Genomic DNA, 13703 nt, shown 5'->3' with positions numbered 1-13703 from the left:
ATTTTTATAAATTTTGAAAATGTATTGTGATGTGACTCGTGAAATTGTGAGTATATATTTTTTTATATATAAATTAATGAGTCCGAGTCAAACGGCATAGAAAGCAGATGAAACATTTCAAATAAAAGCTGGATATCTGTGTATATGCAATTTAATTCCTCGGACAATGTTCCTTTTTTTGGTAGTTTATGTAATTAATTCTCAATTCCCACTCTCTTATTGCCATTTTGCCTCTCTGTATTCGCATTTCGTACTCTTGATTTTTGAAAAATATTAAATTAAAGATACCCAAAAACGGGAGGACATTAACTACAAGAATCATGTTAACTAAATACAATGTTTAGGGTTTATGAATGAAATATATATATATATATAGTATAAAAATATTAGATTAGTTCATAGGCAATGTTTTAATTTAATTGGACTATTAATATAATAAATTTTACTATCTTTTCTAAGAAAATGTAGGTATAGAGATTTTTGGGATAGAATCAAAATGGAAATTATGATACATATTTATATATTCAAATAAATTAAATTATATTGTCTGAGTAAACATCTGTTATATTTTTCATTTCATAAAATTAACAATGTTTGATACTCTAATATGGGATATATTTAACTTGAGTTATTATTAGGTTATCTATATTTAGTTTAGTAGATTATATATAATTATGTAAGTGTAGTTTCGATTTATTTAGAATTTGAAGTTATTATCTGATTGTTATTTTTGTGTGTGCGGTTTATTGTTGTTCTTTGATTATTTATACTTTCTCATTTTGAATTGGGTTTTAAAATACCGATAAAGAATTCCATTTATGTTATATATTCCAAAAAAAAGTAATTTAATTCCGTGCATTAAAACATATGGATTGTTCAAGTGACATAACTAAAATAAAATTTAAAAAAAAAACAGAATAAAAAAATCGACCAACGTGCCGTCGAAGGAATTAATTTGCAAACCAAATTAATACACTAATTAAATAACACAAACACAGTGGAACTTATTTACTATTTATTTATTTATGTAAAAAAAAATCCCTAAACATAATAAATCCGTTTTTTCTCACTCTATGGATTCCTTTTCTTGGGTTTAACGCTGTCGTTTTGGCGTCTGGGTGGTCGTCGTTTCCCAATGAAGAGACACGGAACACAAAGAAGCTTTGTTCGTTGGAACTCTTAATTATATATGTCCTTTTTATAATTTTAATTTATTTTTTAAAAATTAGATGGCGTACTTATATGTTTTGAACTGTGTTTTGCAAATAATAATAACTTATTTAGGTAATTACTAGAGTTTAGATCATTTAAAATTTTAAAATAATTTATATATACTATTAGATTGATGAATTTTATTTAATTACATTTATTTAAAATTTTGAATTTGTAGGACATATGAATTCCAATTTATTTTTTGTAATAATATTATTAAATTTTTAATGATCAATTTAATTATTCACTAGCTAAATTGTTGCTACCGTTAAGAATACTATTTAAAGACCTAATTAAATAATGAAAAAAAGTATTTTTTATTTGTGAAGAGGACATAATTTCGTAATTTTTAAACATATAAAAAATAATTTATCAATCAGAAACAATTATTAAACATATTTTTTAGAAGAAAAAAATTGAATTAATACTCGATTATTCCAAACAGTATAATTCCAAGAACTTGAATTAATATCTGAATAATATGTACATTATTTGAATTCAAACTTATATAGTTTGAATATTCAAAATCCAAATAATTTTAAAATCAAAGAGAAAAGAGTTTGCAAAAAAAAAAAATCATCAAGGTTTTCAAATGATTAGAGGACAGATTATTGTCGTATGTGATGGAGTATATATATGTGATTATAGTCTCATCTCCCATATTCTTCCTCCACGTCGATTTGAAATAGTGTCATAGTGACTGACATCAATAGTTTATATGCAAGTCCAAATCCATGAAATTTTTATAAGATACGTAACAATATCGATATAATTTCTTCTTAATTTTAAAATACAAGTCAAAATAACATGTTACCACACACACACACACACACACACACACACATATATATATATATATATAAGGTAGGACCATATGAAAGTTTTTTTTGTCACGATTTTATATAGAGGAAAATTTGCAAAACATATATTTTTATATAAAACTTCATAAGGTACCTTTTTTTTTACAATTTTGTGGTCAGAATTTTTTTTTTCATACGTATGTTTAGTCTTTTTCATAATGAGGGCTAAACGTTTTTTTTACAAGTGCAGAATATATATAAAGATCATATTTTAATAATATTGTCTTGCATTAAACATTAATTTTCCATTAGTAATATCGTCTTCTTCATTAAAAAAAACTTTTAATACATGGTCTTGTAATATCATTATAGTGTTGTCCCATTTAATTAGGATTAAGATTTCTCATTCTTAAACACATAATGTTTAGAGTTTCCAAATCTTTGTAACAAAATATTTACAATTTAATGGGTTTTTTTTTCCAAATTATAGGAGGGAAAAACTAAGCTCCATAGTTTTATTCTTAAAATGCGTCATACCATAGATTTATAGTATATATTATATGAATAACGCATGTAAATGATATAGAATCAACATTATTTATATCTATTTTTCATTAAAATGGGCCTGTTAAAATCTAAAATGATCTAAAATGCATATGAGAACAGATATAAGAATAAGATGTCATTTTGCTTTAAGAATTTAGAACATGGACCAACTTTGCTTTAGAGATGTTAGGTAACATCACTGCGGTACATATAGCACTAAATATTGGTGCTTATTTATTTGATTTTTTTCTATGAAAACAATTCCTTTTTTCGGTAGAAAACAATTGGAAAAAGCCAAAAATCCAATAATATTTGAACAAAACAATCAAATCAAATCAACGTACATGTTATGATATATATATATATATATATATATATATTAATAATAATAATAATAATAATAATAATAAGCCTGCATGGAAAGAAATCTTAAGCACAATGCATGATTCCGTTTGCGGTGTAGAGTTACAAAATTGATCGAATATTTTTTTTAGAATCAAATTCACCGAATTTAAAGTCAATATAAAATGAATAAAATTGAATTTTTAAAATGAAATTTATATACATTTCTACTATGTATTTGTGTATAGTTAGTGTCACTATGTTTGGAAGTGGTCTCGATTCATATATTCATATTTTCATCATATATTCACATAAATAAAATAAATAAAAAAGAAATTTTCGACAATGGCTAATGGGCAAACATGTTACTTATACTAATTAACTTAATTAGTTTTTAAGTTTTATACGTGTTTTCCGTTTTACCATTTACGTATTTTATCATATAGCAAGTGACGCAATACACACACACACACACACACACAGATATATATATATATATAAACGCACGTGGTAAATTCCAATATTAAACAGTAGTAATATAGCAATTAAATAAAAACAAAAACATATATTTATTTCTAAGTTGTACAATCTATGACTGCCATCCCTCTATATATATATCCATGATTTTTTTGGATCTTCCATGTGTCTTTTATCATTTTGAATTTGAATTTAGATTATTACCGTTGGGTAAACTTTGTTACTTCGGCTATTTCAAAGAATCAAACTTTTTTAAATGTAATTAATTAGTCTATTGACAAAATTGTATTCCATTTTTTGGTACGGTAAGAACTAAGAACTCACGACTACAACTATTTTAATACGATTATTTTATGCGATTATTTAAATACGATTAGAAATAATTGTTTCATATTATTTTTAAGTCGTCATAGTAGCATTTGAAAATTGCATCTTAGTAATTGTAATTTGGTAGTTTTGAAAATTTTAAACTTTCTTTTCTATTTCTAAGGCCGTGTGATGAAATTGATTAATGAATTTGAACCGATTTGTTGGGCCATTTTTATAAGCCCAAATTCAGTTTTGCTTAAAGGCTCAATTTTGAATGAAGGCCCATTAAAACAACCCTAATTCCCGAGGCTCAAGTATAAAACCCTCGTCTCTCTGATCATGCTTCACTCTTTCTTCCGCAACTGAAGCGCAGGCTTTCTTTCCAGAAACCCTAGAAGCCACCGAGAAGAATCATGGCGGACTCAGGAGCAGCACCAGCAGCCGCAGCACCGGAGAGAGGGGGATTCCGACGTGGGTTCGGAGGGGGACGTGGAGGACGCGGCGGACGTCGCCGTGCTAGGAAGGACGAGGAGGAGAAGTGGGTTCCTGTCACGAAGCTCGGACGTCTCGTCCGGGAAGGCAAAATCCGATCTATTGAACAGATCTATCTCCATTCTCTTCCCATCAAGGAGTATCAGATTGTCGATCTCCTCATCGGACCGTCCCTGAAGGACGAGGTAATGAAGATCACGCCTGTTCAGAAGCAGACTCGTGCGGGTCAGAGAACCCGTTTCAAGGCCTTTGTCGTTGTCGGAGACGGGAACGGTCATGTGGGTTTGGGCGTGAAGTGCGCGAAGGAGGTTGCGACCGCCATTCGTGGAGCCATCATATTGGCTAAGCTCTCGGTGATTCCGGTAAGGAGAGGGTACTGGGGAAACAAGATCGGAAAGCCACACACAGTGCCGTGCAAGGTCACGGGCAAGTGTGGGTCGGTAACCGTTCGCATGGTTCCGGCGCCGAGAGGAGCTGGTATTGTCGCCGCTAGGGTTCCGAAGAAGGTTCTTCAATTTGCTGGGATAGACGATGTGTTTACATCTTCCCGAGGGTCCACTAAGACCCTTGGAAATTTCGTCAAGGTATTGTCGTGTGTACATTTATTTACTTGATTTAGATTGTGTTTATAGATATTTTTTCTCTGCTTTTTGTGTAGTATTATGTTGTTTATCCTTCTATTCTATGCGCTTAGCTGAACCGTTTGTATTGATTCAACACTGTTAACACTTAATCGATATTGTTTAGGCTTTTGTTTGTGTCTGCTTAGTGCTTACTGTGATGTTCTTAGCGACAATGTTAGCTCTTTGTTGATATTTGTATGCTGGTGCTTTGATGGTGTGGAAGTCTTATTCTTTACTTGCTTCTAGATCTGGGTTTCAGTTTTCGTGAGGTGGGCTATACTCATTTTTGGATTAGGGTTTTAGTTTGTTCTGTTGGTATTGGAAGTTTCTTTCTAATTGGTACTCTTCAGTTGTTGATTTGCCCTCTTTAGGATTTTGTTTGTGCCTGCATTCTGTGGTGTTCTTAGCTACAACGTTAGCTTTTTGTTAATGTTTGTAGGCTTTTGGAAGCTTTAATGTATCCATCTCTGAGAAATTCAGTGTTGTGCTCATGTTACGTCAATGGTTTTCTTATGTTTGCATATGGTAATTTTAATGACATTGTAGCTATCTGCGGTCAAGGACTTCTATCTTGCATTGTATTAGATACATAGGTTTTTGTTTTATCTTTCTTTCTTGGAGTTTGTCATATGTTGTGTTATTCTGGGAAGCTTTCAGTCTTCTTCAACTGGTCTTAAGGATTGAAATTTATTAGTGATCCTTCAATCCCTTTTTATGTCATTCTTTGTCTAGAAGTTACAAACTTGTTCAACATTGCTGTGTTTATATCAGCCAGTTAAACTGCATCTTTGCGTACGTATTCTTTGACGCATCTGTTTGCATTTCGCAGGCAACGTTCGAATGTCTGATGAAAACATATGGATTCTTGACACCTGAGTTCTGGAAGGAGACCCGGTTCACAAAGTCGCCCGTGCAAGAATACACCGACTTGTTGGCTAAACCCATCGCTAAGGCTATCATCCACGAGGACCTCGACAATGTCCCTCCCTCCTAAACTCTCCACATGATCCACCATCTTTCGCATCGCCTTTAGTCTTTTTTCGCAAGAAGTCAGTAAGAGAACTACTAGTCTTTTTTTGCAAGAAAGTGAGCAAGAACTTTTTTTCGTTTCAAACTTCAAACTTGTCACTTGGATCTTTACTTGAGTCTGTATTTGGATCTGTTTTTCACATTGCTGGTTTCTTTCCTCAGAATCTGCCCAAGTTTTAGTTTATCGTGTATCAGTCTCACGGTCGGAACCGGCAGTTATTTTGGTTTAGTGGGTGTTGGTGGCTAAGTGCAGTTTCTGTTATCGTTTCAGTGGACGGTTGCATGGGTATCGACCTAGTGTTTCAATAGCGGTTCTTCGATTGGGCCTTGCCTCCACTCTATATGGGCTTCATGTGGGCCATGATGTTATTGTTTAAGCTTTGTGGGTTCAGCTAATAGCTCGGCCTAATGCCTCTAGGTCAAGGAGCAGACGCAGCCATAGACTAGGTTTACTTGCAAAACAAGAAACCGATAAGATGTTAGATTTTGTAAGAAATCCCAAAGGAACCACAGAACTTATAGCATAAAACAGATAACAAACTGAAATAAATAACATAAGCAAAGTTCGTAAAGCTAACAAAAGAAAAAGGAAATCTATCTTTGAATAAACAGTGCACGTAAAGAGGGTTCTTAAAAGTATAATGCGAAATAATAGCCCCTATAATTTGTAGATAAATTATTGTACCAATGTCTCGAATTATAACTGTATTATAAAATTCTTAAAAGTATAATGCGAAATATAAATAATTGAGATACCTAAGACCTAAAGAGTGTTCTTAACTTTAGAGAATGCAAGCATTGAAAAAAGATTAATAGAGAAAAACATAATCTCATTTACTACTGCGTTTTTTCTTTTTGATGTTGAATTATATAATAAAATTCAATTATTTATAGAAAAATTAGCCAAATAAAAAAGGAAATAAGATCCAATGAAAACAAACCATATAAAATTTATAATCATTTCCAATCAACTTCGTCCATATTTATTTCTTCATTTGAACATAGAACATCATGCATATAACAATTGGCACTTCTTCTCTTAACTAACACGCTCGAAATTTTCAGATCTGAATCCGATCAACGAACAACGAGGTTATATGTTTATCGATCTTTCCTCGAGGATACGTGAATCCATCGCCGTCCCTGTAGAAGACGTCGAATACCCCCACCATTTTCAGAACTCGCATCAGAAGATTCCTCGGAACATCGGTACTGGCAGTTGAGTTCAAGAACTCTTCCACCAGTATCTTGTAATTGCCATCATACATTCTCTGGATCGCCCCACCCGCCTCTTCTTCCGTCGTCACTCCGAATTGCTTCATGTAGCAGTTGATCCCGTTCGCCACCTCTCCTCTGCTCGTCTCGTGCTGATCATACACACATATATATATATATATATATATATATATGCGTATATATATGTGAATGTCTTGACATTAGAAATCACGGTTTGAAAAACAGACAAAAACCAAGAAAGGGTAAGCCTCTTTTTTTTTTTCCTGTTTGGTTTACCTTGTAGGAGACTTTGTCATTTGACAGGCGGAACATAGCATTTACGGTTTGGATGATCTTCGGTCTTGATCTCAGCCACTCGGAGACATTCTTCCGAGTTGGTATGTTCCATCCAGACAAAGCCGAGCTTCATCAGCAACTCGATCCCGGTCGTGACCAGCCCGACTTCCATGTACTCCTCAAAGGTTGGCACGTGACCTGCACGTGCCCATTGTGCTATTTGTAGGAACGCTCTCATGATAATCTTCAACTGCATTATATACATCACACCAGTCAGTCCTTACAAGATTCTATTGTAACACATACAAAAGCGGAAAAACAAAATTTGATATTTCATAACACTACAAGAATATATATATATTTGTTATTTCTCTTTCAAGAATGTATTGTGATTATATTGAAATAACTCACCGAAAAATATAGGATTAAAGTGTCATATAGTACCGATTTTTGATAGTTTCTTATAATTTATTTGTTTTGTTTTCGCTATGCGTTTATCTGAAGGTAAGTTTCATTACCTCTTCCATAGTCTCTTGCTTAATCTGTGATCTAACTTCTGGCTTAACTTCCCGTTCGACCTCTGACAAAATCAGCAACGCATGCCTAAGGACGATTTTCATGTAGTCAGGTATGCTGTCGATAACACCGAGATCCCACCTACACATATCAAGATTGCAACTTCTCTTTGTTAGTTTCCCTTTTTCGGGTAAAGGGTATTGAATCATTCACCTGCAAACTCTAAATATATGGTTTTGAATCTAAATCTTTGGCAGATGAACCATTAGACTATGGTTCTTGTTCAAGCATTCAAGAGATTGTATACAGTTCAAATTTACGGCAATGTTAGACAATATAGCGGAAATATTGTGTACATAAATGAAAACGTGAAGTAATATCGTCGAGCATACACCTTTCCAAGCCATGGACAAGACTGGCAACTTCAGGAAGAGTAACGTATGCATCACACGAGTCGTCCACTACAGTTACAGTTGCGATGATGAAGATCTTAGTAACCATCGTTCTCTGAAACGAATACCGTGGCTCGGGATATACTCCGACTGTAGCGAAATAGCTCTCCACAATTCTGTCTCTGAAGTATGGTAATTTGGACGGCAAGTCTAAGCCTTTCCACCACCTGCAAACAAACGAACAAATTCATGACTTTTAGTATAATGACGAGTATGTAGTCCCGCGATATCGAAAAGAGGGAAAAAAATACGTACTTTGAGACAATTTCTAGCTCTTGGATGTAATGAAGCTGCATACGTCGGAAATTGAGCTTCGCAAACTTCAGGAGAATCTCGTCACGATCTTCTTCTTGTTCGTAGAACGAGATGTATTCTCTTGCAAATAGTATTTCCATGTTATGATATCGAGGTTGATATAGAGCATTTCGAATGAGACTATATAGATGCGGGCTTGCGAGGTCTATCGGTAATGACTCCAAGTATTTCGATGTGAAACTCATCGCTTCATCCATGTCATTTGACGTCGTCCCCAAATGAGCGGCTTCGTATAAGCTTAGCATAGCTCTTACGTCCATTTCTAGATTCTTTCTGAACTTCCCATCATCTCCTTTAAATCTATCGAATACATCTACACAAGACGAAAATGATATATATAGCGTTATATAAGATTTATTTATGTATGTATGTATATGTGTATGTATGTTTTTGAATCAAAGAAATACGACTAAAAAAGTGTAGGATCCTTACCGCAAGACATGTTATGGCCGTAGAGCCTGAACACCTGAAACATGATGGAGATTGTGTGCAAATCATACTCGTCGGCGATAATTTCCGCCAAGTTTCCAAAAGCACGATCGAGGGTATCTTCGATCTCGCTCTCGAAATGGTACGAGAGGCCAAGACTGATTAGTAAATGGATCGATCGGATTCTCTCCTTGTCATTATCGCTCGGAGAAAACGCGAGCTTCTCCCTGACTTTAGACTTCAGATCTTCAATCTCTCTTGTCAGGCCATTGAGTTCCTACAAGATGACAAAGAATTAGTAGTATATGTCTCTTGTCCGTTCATTCATGTTCCAGATTAGGTTTTGTGTATAAAAACATGAGAAGGATTTGAAATTCGGGTAATTACTCGAAGAATGTTACCACAAATTTCGGCACTTACCAACTCATCCTCGACGGGGACGGAGAGGAAGCGGTCGGCCCAGAGAGAGGGCGGAAACTTGATCAATGGACGAGTGTTTTCGAGATCAGAATTCGTAGCATTCAGCTTCAAATTTTTCGAACGTTTCTCGGGGAAAGGGAAAGTAGGATTGTGAAGCCATAGATGAGGAGAAGGCGAAGCTTTAACACGACATGAAGCAGTCGTCCGAATTAAGGAAGGACGACTTGAGATCATTACAGGATCAACTCTTGTCCTAAATAACGTTGGTGCTTCCACTTTCAGTCATGTAGCAAAAGATACTCATGTATGTAGCTGGTGAGATATATATAGAGGAAAGCTAGACGTTTAAGAGGAGAGTGATGTTAGCAGGGTTGGCCGTTTTGAATTTCGGTTTAGTTATTTTTTGGTTCAAATTTTTAATTTTGGTCGGTTTTGGAGTTTATTGATAAACTAACCATTTGTAATAAATACAAGTTTTTATTTAGGTCAAGAAAATTCACATGTCTCGCATACCATGTTTATGTCGGATATTATATATATATATATGAATGTAACTTGCATATTAAGATTATGACTCAATTACTCAAGCCTAATCCAAACAGATGAACGTGACTGCACGCACAACGATCGAGGCTGCACATCAACATATTTACGACTTCACGTGGTAAGGCTTAACAATCCAGCAAACGAAAACGGCCGTAATAAATCGTCAAGGAATCTAGATTGGCAGTGCTTAAACCATTTATAAAAATAATCTTAATTCTTAGTAGCAGAAATCTCGGATGAACAGAATTAAGTCGGTACCTTTTCAAATACCCTTTCGGATAAAAAACGACGAGAGATGATCGCTGAATTCATTCCCAATCTTCTCCGAAGAACGAAGAAGAAGAGTGGTGATTGTGATTACTGTCGGCTTGATTATGGAAACAGAAAGAGCTTCTTGTGGTTTCTCCCCTTCTGTCATGCATCATAAAATTACATCAGTATATGAACTTGTCATGTAAATATGGTTTGTCTATTTCACAAGAGACTGCAGACGAAAAGTATTTCAATTTTCATTGGTGAGCTGAGCATAAAATTCATCAATAAATTCTACGAAACAAAGACTTAAATCAATCAATTACAGCATTCTGTATGTTCCCTTTAATCTCAGAAGTTTCTTATCAAGTTTTTTAAGAATGCTCATAGGACATGGATGCAATTCACATAAACCAGACAGAAGATCACACATCTTTCACAGTTAACACCAATCAATGATCTTTCTTTTATATTACAACCAAATCCTTCAAACTGACCATTGTTCAATCTCCCGAATCACCTCATTTCAGAGAAAGAAAACCTAGATTGATATCACACAAAACCCATAAATCAAAATTGAATCATCATATGGAGACCCGGCGAAGTTTAAAATCGAACAAGGAAAATCAACACCAACAAGAACAAGCAGATCTGAGAGAAAGTGCAAGCATAACATGAGAGAGCAGGAAGGTACCCAACACATGACGAAGGTAGCAGCATCAATGTGAGAGAGATTGACCCATTGGATTTAGATTTCAAGGAACAGAACTTCATCTTAAAGCTTGACCTCTGCAAGGCTCATTCACTATTTAACCTCTAAAAGACTCAGAGGGTTAAACAGGTAGCTGAGATGCCCATTGCCACTTTAATTTTGTCCTCTAATCGTATGCCTCTCAGTCTCGTTTACCGATATCACTTGCTGATACATTAGTGCTACATGCAGTCTTTTTAGAAGTTCCACGCTGTTTCATGAGCTTCCTCGGGTTGTTGCAACCCTTCAACACATCAGACATTGCTTCAGCCCTTTGCAGAATAGACACTCTACGATCTTTATCTGATGTATCTATGACTCCTTTGTATGTGTTTGGCAGATTTTTCGAATGTGAAAGAGAAGACATCAAATCACAGAGCTTCTTCACCATCTCTGTCATCCCTTTTGATCTTAATGCATCGGAGATCATCTTGAAGGTAATATACTGTGGTACTATTCCCTGTCTCACTGAATTCTCAAACTCTGCAACTGCTTCTCCGAACATGTCCAGCCTAATGAGCAGATGAATCAACATTGTGCTAGTTGCTAGGTCTGGATCGATTCCTCTGTTTTTCATTTCCTTGTTCACTTGCATTGCCAGGCTCAGCTTTCCATCCTCGCACAGCATTTTTAAGACCAAATGGTAAGTAAGCCGATCTGGGTTACATCCAACATCAACCAATTTCGAGTATAGATTCATGCCCTCTTGGGTTTTCCCATGTTTCGAGTAATACTTAAAGATATAGTTGTACGTAGTTGTTGTAGGAGCAATGCCTCGGCTCGTCATCATCTTGAGGATTTTGCTAGCACCAGATAAATCTCCACCCTTGCAGAAACCCTTCACTAATGAATTGTAAGTCGAGATGTTAGGACCCGGTTCACAAATGAAGAACCTCTCCATCATACTTAAAGCCTCCTTAAACCGACCCGCTTCACCTAAAGCGTCAATGATTGGATTATATATGATAAAATTAGGCTCGATTCCCATCTTCTTCATCTCTTCAACCAACTCAATAGCAATCTCAACCCGACGCATCCTGCAATACCCTTCTATTAGAGTACCATATGTGACAACTGTCGGTACCATGTTCTCGCTCTTCATCTCCGACCACAGCTTCTCTGCCTTCTTAAGTTTTCTTGAGCGGAACCATCCATTCAATAAAATGTTAAAAATCCGAACAGAAGGAACCCAACTTGGTTCCGTTAGCCTTCTCTTCTCGAAATACTCTGAAGCCGCTCTGACAAGCCCCTCTTTACAAAGGGTATCTAACAGAATCTCAAACAACTTCGCTTCCGAATCTGGTGTAGAAATGATGTCAGAATCTCTAGCAAATTCAAATGCCTTTATTGCTGACTTTACCATACCTGCAAGTAGACCGAATAGCTCAATTAAAGACAATAACCTAGCCAGGACCAGGAGACAAGATTCTGAGCAGAAGAATTGAGGAGAATTCAGACACAAAAGAAAGGTTCAGAATTCTCAGCTAAATCTCAAACTGAAGTGGAAATTGTATCCGTCTATTGTATTATCAATTATCCACATATTCTTTCGTATTATAATTACCAAAATTCCAATCGAATCGAAACGTTGATTCTCAGAAATCTTCATACCAGCACGCGCATACCGTCTGATAAGAACCACAAACGTATTTGCAGAAACCAACTCTGATCCTCCACTGCTTCCCATACGATCAAGAATCAGTGACCAAACCGACTCGAAATCCCGAGCTTTACCTAGAGTATTTATAACCAAATCAAACAACGAAGAAGACGTTTGAAACCCGGGTTTCCCCTCTGCCCATCTGTACACCGAATGCAGCAGCTTCGGCGATGAACCGAAGCGATCAAAAAGTGCTTGAACCAATCCATTACTCGGTTCGATCCCAGTCCCATCCAGGGCGGACTCGAGATTCGAATCAGGAATAATATTAGGATTTTCAAGGATATTCGAAATGGTGGAGAAGTCAGACTGCGCGAAATCGGAGAGAGAGATTTGCTGCGATGGGATACATCTAGAATCCGGCGGGGAAGGAGATAGCGGCCCTTGAATTAAAGAGTTGACAGGGATAGAGACCCGTGAACGGGAAGAGGAGAAGAGTTTCTGAAGAAGAAGTTGATGGTGATTAGGGTTTAAGGAGAGTACGCGACGGAAGGAGGAGACCAGACACCTCATTTCAGTCGTTGCTCAAACTGTAACCAATCGGTTCACCATTGAAGATTTTGACGGAAGCAGAGCGGTAAGGATTTCGGGTTTTGGGTTTTGGGTTTCGTGCCACGATCGATCGAGAGAGAAAATTTGGCGGAAGCAATTTAGGGTTTTTTGCGATTTCATAAATCAATGAAGGTCATTACACAACGTCCACAAGTTCAGAAGCATCCTAAGAGTCTAAGACTGGTAATTAGGGTTTGACAACTGGGGAGGGTCATTGTCGGATTTCAATTGAAGTAACATTCCAATTCGATTTTTATTTTTTAAAAATTTACGTATCCAATTGATTATTTTTTATTATTCCATTTATATTTATATTTTAATTTTTTAAAAATGTCATTAAGCCATTCATTCGAATAGTGTTTGCAAGATAACAATCTGATCCTGTATTGATCTGCCGGCATCATGCTTACATTGCTTTTTATGTGTGAGTCATTCTGATCTTGAGACAGGAGTCTAAAGTCAAAGCAC

At 35.7% G+C, this 13703-nt stretch overlaps 3 protein-coding genes across 3 annotated transcripts; 1 reads left to right on the top strand and 2 right to left on the bottom strand.

Annotated features, from left to right (window-relative positions):
* Positions 1-4026: 4026 nt before the first annotated feature.
* Positions 4027-6082, top strand: LOC104811172 (40S ribosomal protein S2-3-like). Its single transcript, XM_010537787.2, has 2 exons — positions 4027-4762; positions 5631-6082. Exons 1-2 carry the CDS (start codon positions 4100-4102, stop codon positions 5793-5795), a joined length of 828 nt encoding a protein of 275 aa, XP_010536089.1. The 5' UTR covers positions 4027-4099; the 3' UTR covers positions 5796-6082.
* Positions 6083-6812: 730 nt separating this feature from the next.
* On the bottom strand, positions 6813-9723 carry LOC104811170 (terpenoid synthase 17-like). Its single transcript, XM_010537785.2, is given in 8 exon segments — positions 6813-7197; positions 7343-7438; positions 7440-7592; positions 7861-7999; positions 8253-8477; positions 8566-8938; positions 9058-9331; positions 9475-9723. Coding segments are annotated over 8 exon segments (1800 nt in total). The 5' UTR covers positions 9709-9723; the 3' UTR covers positions 6813-6891.
* A 1419-nt stretch (positions 9724-11142) lies between these two features.
* On the bottom strand, positions 11143-13413 carry LOC104811171 (pentatricopeptide repeat-containing protein At5g11310, mitochondrial). Its single transcript, XM_010537786.2, has 2 exons — positions 12635-13413; positions 11143-12388 (listed from the first exon to the last, which is right to left on the bottom strand). The coding sequence occupies exons 1-2, from the start codon at positions 13194-13196 to the stop codon at positions 11166-11168; spliced, it is 1785 nt and encodes a 594-aa protein (XP_010536088.1). The 5' UTR covers positions 13197-13413; the 3' UTR covers positions 11143-11165.
* Between the last annotated feature and the right edge of the window lie 290 nt (positions 13414-13703).

The sequence above is a fragment of the Tarenaya hassleriana genome, unplaced genomic scaffold (genome assembly GCF_000463585.1).
Source record: "Tarenaya hassleriana unplaced genomic scaffold, ASM46358v1 Cleome19, whole genome shotgun sequence".
NCBI classification, from domain to species: Eukaryota; Viridiplantae; Streptophyta; class Magnoliopsida; order Brassicales; family Cleomaceae; genus Tarenaya; species Tarenaya hassleriana.
The sequence above is the reverse complement of the archived record's forward strand: the minus strand, read 5'-3'. Positions and strand labels throughout refer to the sequence as shown.